The 5,636-nt window shown below is 35.5% G+C and overlaps 2 protein-coding genes across 2 annotated transcripts; one reads left to right on the top strand and one right to left on the bottom strand.

Annotated features, from left to right (window-relative positions):
* The first annotated feature begins 302 nt into the window (after positions 1–302).
* LOC113351713 (transcription factor MYB98-like) lies at positions 303–2,402 on the top strand. Its single transcript, XM_026595650.1, has 3 exons — positions 303–937; positions 1,074–1,200; positions 1,716–2,402. The coding sequence occupies exons 1-3, from the start codon at positions 303–305 to the stop codon at positions 2,400–2,402; spliced, it is 1,449 nt and encodes a 482-aa protein (XP_026451435.1).
* Positions 2,403–2,830: 428 nt separating this feature from the next.
* LOC113353775 (GDSL esterase/lipase At5g62930-like) lies at positions 2,831–4,666 on the bottom strand. The gene is made up of 5 exons (XM_026597274.1): positions 4,470–4,666; positions 3,799–3,942; positions 3,549–3,625; positions 3,234–3,392; positions 2,831–3,085 (listed from the first exon to the last, which is right to left on the bottom strand). Exons 1-5 carry the CDS (start codon positions 4,644–4,646, stop codon positions 2,899–2,901), a joined length of 744 nt encoding a protein of 247 aa, XP_026453059.1. The 5' UTR covers positions 4,647–4,666; the 3' UTR covers positions 2,831–2,898.
* Positions 4,667–5,636: the final 970 nt, after the last annotated feature.

The following is a 5,636-nucleotide window of genomic DNA, read 5'->3' as shown; positions in this document are numbered from 1 at the left end:
GTAGAATCTTTGACTAAGAACTATCCAAAAATGGCAAATTCTGTTACAAAGCAATCATTACGACCCTCACTCCTATTTCAAACTCTACCTCCAAAGTGAAGTTAGAGAGCCACCAACACTAAGCAATATTAACCATTTGATTTATTCTTTAATCAATGGTCATTAGTCACTCGTAATTTAATGCTTTTTACCTATTTTGTTCTTTGCAAGTTCTTATCTCTACTATTAAGAGGAAACAACTCATAAACCTCCTTACCCAAATTCATCTCTCTTTCTCTTTCTCCCAATTTCTTTTTCCAAAAATGGAGTTTGAACCAAGGTATGGTGAAGATTTCCTTTACAAGCAAAATATCTTAGGAGAGAATTACTTAAAACCAGATTTTGGTTATGGTTTTTCAATGGGAGCATGCAATGACTCTAGAGGAGTTATTCAAGATATTCCAAAGTTGGATCAGTTTTCATTAGATGGGTGCTTCCGAAATTCTAATTTAGGAATGTCGAATCCATCACCACCACTGCCGCCGTCGACAAGATATGTTGATTCTCCTAGTCAGGTTTTCTCAAATGGAAATTCTATAATGCAAGATTTCGATGTTTTCGAATATAAACCTCTTTTAGAAGGAGGAGGAAGTACTAACAGTAGTAGTAATGTTAGCAATGGTGGCTTGTTTCATCAAAACAAAGGGTTCTTTCATTATCCTTCGATAATGGATCGAAATCATCCGAGTCATCTTTCTCCAACTTTGAGTTTTCAAGAACTTGAGCAAGGTAACCTAAGTATACCAGATGAGTTCTCATGCATAACTGCAGATAATGGAATTTATGGAGAAGCTGCTGTAAAAAAGAGAAACTCGCCGGAGAAACGGCGCTCTGCTGTTAAAGGTGCTCAAAGAAGATCAAATGTTATCAAAGGACAATGGACCATGGAAGAGGATAGGTAATAAATTCTTTTCCTTGTATTTTCGCATGCAATAGATCAAATTTATCGATAGATTTCATTTTCTTTCTATCAAAGAATATACAACTATCTCTACAGATTATTCTCTAAAGCCTTATTTATTGGTTTTCCTCAGGTTATTACTTCACTTGGTTGGTCAGTTTGGAATGAGAAAATGGTCGCAAATTGCGCAAACCTTGAGGGGAAGAATTGGGAAGCAGTGTAGAGAGAGGTGGCACAACCATTTGAGGCCGAACATCAAGGTTAAAATTCCAACTCCTGATATAGTATTATCTTTCAATCACGCATACAATTCTTTACTAACATCCTTTGTTCATGGATCTAGTTTAGTTATTTTTTTAAAATGAAAAGATCTAGTTTTTCTGTTTTTAATTTTGTCTTAAATTTTTCTTCAACCATAACTCTTTGTTTTACTGCATTTATTCATGCATCTGGAAATGCATACCAAATTAAAGAATTTCCAGCATTGGCTTTAGCTATATGTAAATAGTATTTATGTATGCATCACGACACTGCCGGAGCCGCACCATTAAGTTTATGCAGAAACTTTGAATCTCTCTGGTACGTGTATCTCGATTGCGACGTGTACAAAGTAAAGCATGTTGGTCCAAAATCGGTAGTTGCAGGTCGTTCATGGATATTAACAAGGGGTGTGACCCCCAGTCCAACCCATCACTATGCATGCATACATACGTCGATGTATAACACGTGCATGGTGTACTCATATATATGGAAATTCATTATGTTTCTGGTGCAGAAAGATGTATGGACTGAAGATGAGGATAGGATTCTTATTCAGTCACATATTGAAATAGGAAACAAGTGGGCAGAAATCGCAAAGAGGTTGCCTGGACGAACTGAAAATTCCATAAAAAACCACTGGAATGCCACCAAAAGAAGACAATTTTCTAGGCGAAGATGCCGAAGTTCAAAGTATCCTAGATCAAGTTCCCTACTCCAGAATTACATTAAAAGCCTGGGTGCTGATCCAACTAGCGCAAGCAACACTGAATATCGCAAGAATGCGTTTGTGACCTCAAACACACCAACTGAATCTAATAGTAATAATACTGCTGCTACCAACATTGACAGTACTAAGATGCCAATGTCGACTCAGCCAGCGTTAATGAAGCAACCAGCAGATCGCAGTCAACATAAATTAGATATGTTTAATAACCTGAGTGAAGATCGATTAGTCCCAAGTTATGATTTTAATGACGTTACAGATTTTGGGTTCGATACAAAAACATTTCCAGTGAAATACAGTTTGGGTTCTTTGTTCGATGAAATGCCATCTGGTAATATCTTTGGCGATGATCAAAATATGGAGATAAATATGCCAGCAGAAATGGATTTATATATGCAACAGAATCATCATGAAGTTAAGAGAGAGATGGATTTGGTTGAAATGGTAAATCAGACTACTACTGGAAGAATGTGTTAAAGAAATAACTGATATCATTGGCGTGAACTTCTGCTGATGGTTTCTTGGATTAAGTTTGACTGGGATCAGTCTAGGGAAACAATAAGGATATGATTGTTATGGGTTTAGTTTGAATAATCATCTGTTTTTATCTATAGTGTTCTAATTGAAATCAAGATTTGTTTTCAATATATATAAGAAAGAGGAATTAGTTATTAGTATTATGTAAAAGATACATAAAAAACAAATAAATCTGTCAGCATGTTTAAGAAATGTAAAGACATGTGTTGACAACTCTTCTCTATGAAAAGTTGATCAGTGAGTAATGAGAATAGGTTGTTATGTTGTTGTTGTTTTTTTACTCTGTTAGTTTTTTTTTCCTTAAAGTAATCATTTGAAATTGAAACCCTTCTTCATCACATGAAATCTGTGAATTTTTAGGTAAGAAATTTACAGGAGCATAGTCACTGAAAATCATATTAAATCGAAAACAATGAACCACATCCTTGCAGACAAATTAGATAGCAGCAGCAGCATAGCAATGCTGCTGTTCAAAAGCTTCCTCAGGGTTGTTCTCCTTAATATCTAAATGTGGAGGGAAATCTGAAGGCATTTCTGTAGGGCAGAACCCTGCTTCACTAAAAACTCGAACGACTTCCTTGTGTACAACTTCATTGCCTTCTACTGTCAAGTGCAAACCATCACTGAAGAGAAAGAAACACAGAAAAGAAAAATAACATGTAAGAAACAAATTTCTAAAGAAAAAATATGTTCTGCTAGTTGTTTTTGCATTTTTCACTCCAGTGTGCAGATTTTGTACCCAGCACTGAAGGACCTACATTTATCACTAACCTTAAGAATTTAGTTTGCCAACCCTCTACTTCCTGCATTTTGGACCAAAGATCGATACAAGGTAGACCCATCTCTCTGGCTACCTCAAGACAATTCTTTGCATAAATTCCTGCCATCTCGTTCGTCCTTTCAGGCAGCTCTAGAATTTCACCAGAGGCCCTATAAAAAGAGCAAACTTAATAATTCCCAAGCCACATTATAAGAAAAACAAGATCGTAGTAGTGACTGAGCAAGTCTTGACTGGTTCACTTCAAGCAAAAGGATAAATGCATCAAAACTATATATATAGAGGACGTGATTAAGTTTTTATCTGACCTGAAAAAAGCTCTTCGTCCTTCCTCATGGATTGGTGGTGGAGTTATAAGCACTTTTAACATGGTTGGGGAGCGTTCCTGAAATTGTATGTCAAAATCAGTTTTATAAAAAACCTGTATCTGTATATATATACTACTTTCTTTTGAAATAGACACTTAAGAAACTGATCGACATGACTAGTACACAATATTATGTATGTATGTTCAAGAATTTTGCCATACTATCGTAACTATATTTTTATACAGTATACCTTCAAGTGATTAACAATTTTCTTAAGATTCTCTTTGTACTCTTCAACAGGCACATGTTGTCGTTCCTTTAGCCTCCCCAAAAGGGCTGCATCGTTAGCACCAAAAAATATTGTAGCAGCAACAGGAGGCTTTGTGCTTGTGTTCTGCATAATTTGATAAAACACATAACTGGTCTAAAAGTCATATGATAAAATGAATGTGAGATTTAAGTATACTGCTGTTGTTCCGCATTCAAGACAATGAGAGATGATCTGAATTTAAGTAAATTGACCCAATTTTTCACCTTAGCGATCAACAACACAATCCTGGTGAAGGAAATATTGTAGAACTGCCAAAGGCTTCAATTCATTAGGAAAGATAACGTATGCAGTATGAAAATGAATATGTGTGAAAATTTTGGGCATAGTTGTCCTAGAGTTTTCACTACATTTGGCATGAGCCACCATAGACAATCCCACATTTGATCATTGAACCCTATAATACACCTATCATTTTCACTCCAATTGGAAAAAATAGGCTGGAGCAAAAGCTTCCATAGAGAAAGTGCATCCGCCACTGTTAACAACAATGAATCTCAATAACAAGAAGTAAATTCTTAGAAAGATCGATCAAAAACAACAAATGAAATCCAAACTTAAGAAATAGATGAAAATGGGAATTGAATTCTTACAAGAGGGAAAATGTGTGGAAGCAAAAATAGCGCCCATCTAGAATTGTATCCACTATACCCACGGAGAATCACATCAACTTGACGTGAGTAAGTGTCTGCAAGAGAAGCTCCCCAACCACCATGAGAGAATGATTGTTGTGTGATTGAGTCTCCGAACAATATGAATTGTGGTCTCATTCTGTTAGAAATTTATGTATATTTATTGTTTTGATCTCAACGTTTTACTTCAGATTCTTGATGGAGTTTTAAATGAGAAATGCTGAAGAATTTGGTAACCAAAAAGGAGAGCATGGTGTTTAATTAGCATTAAAAATAACAGATTGTGAAATCTTTATGCCACTATTAACTAGGCTTTATAATTGTTAATAGTTGACTCATTATAACAAACAGTGTGTCACTACGATAATTCCTAATTAGGCTCTAAATTGGAGACTTATTAGGCGTTTCTCTCTGTAATATACATCCTTAATTATATACTACGCACGGGGTGGTAATGCTTTCTGTTTGCTTGTCCGTTTTTAATGTTAGATTTTTATGGACCCTCATTTTGGGCATGCTGAAATCTTACTAGGCATATAACATAAAGATAAAAAAAAGGTTGTGAAATAGTAAAATCAGATTACCCCTTAACCCAATTTATTTTTAATGGCAAATTTTCCCTTTACGTATTAGTGTTAGTAATATTTCTTTCATGCCGAATTGTTCATATACACATAAAGGAAGCTTTTGTGAAGAACAGTTCGGCTAAAAACGCAACTCAATTTTGAGCCGAACCCAACACCGTAACCGTCATTTAATCGATGAAAAACAGCAAATAGGAGATTGGGTTTGTGAAACTTACTTTCTTATCCTCATTTTCGGAGTTGGAGATGCAGTTGGATCAATTTCTGGTTCAATTGGTGGTTGATTTTCAGTTTCTACACCTTCATCTTCAATTGGTTCTTCTTCTTCTTCTTCAATTGATGGATTAGAAAACGATTTGGTTTGCCTAGTCCATGCTTTTCTTTGTACGAGTCATTATGTGGTTGAGTTTAATCGACGATCAAAATTTTACGGATCGACAATTAATCACGATGATGAATTATTTTTTTCGTGGGAGGGGGAAGAGTTCGGCTAGAGGAGGAGGAAGAAGAAGAAATGTTAAGGGAAACTGATTTTGATTTTTTA

Source organism: Papaver somniferum, chromosome 2, assembly GCF_003573695.1.
Source record: "Papaver somniferum cultivar HN1 chromosome 2, ASM357369v1, whole genome shotgun sequence".
NCBI lineage: Eukaryota > Viridiplantae > Streptophyta > Magnoliopsida > Ranunculales > Papaveraceae > Papaver > Papaver somniferum.
The sequence above is the reverse complement of the archived record's forward strand: the minus strand, read 5'-3'. Positions and strand labels throughout refer to the sequence as shown.

Excerpts from the sequence above, each read along its gene's own strand:
- LOC113351713 (XM_026595650.1), top strand. The coding sequence starts at position 303 with ATGGAGTTTGAACCAAGGTATGGTGAAGATTTCCTTTACAAGCAAAAT. Across the intron at positions 938-1,073 it reads TGGACCATGGAAGAGGATAG|GTTATTACTTCACTTGGTTG; the intron begins GTAATAAATTCT and ends GGTTTTCCTCAG. Across the intron at positions 1,201-1,715 it reads ATTTGAGGCCGAACATCAAG|AAAGATGTATGGACTGAAGA; the intron begins GTTAAAATTCCA and ends TTTCTGGTGCAG.
- LOC113353775 (XM_026597274.1), bottom strand. The coding sequence starts at position 4,646 with ATGAGACCACAATTCATATTGTTCGGAGACTCAATCACACAACAATCA. Across the intron at positions 3,943-4,469 it reads TTCCACACATTTTCCCTCTT|AACACAAGCACAAAGCCTCC; the intron begins GTAAGAATTCAA and ends CAAATTATGCAG. Across the intron at positions 3,086-3,233 it reads TGGCAAACTAAATTCTTAAG|TGATGGTTTGCACTTGACAG; the intron begins GTTAGTGATAAA and ends CTTTCTCTTCAG.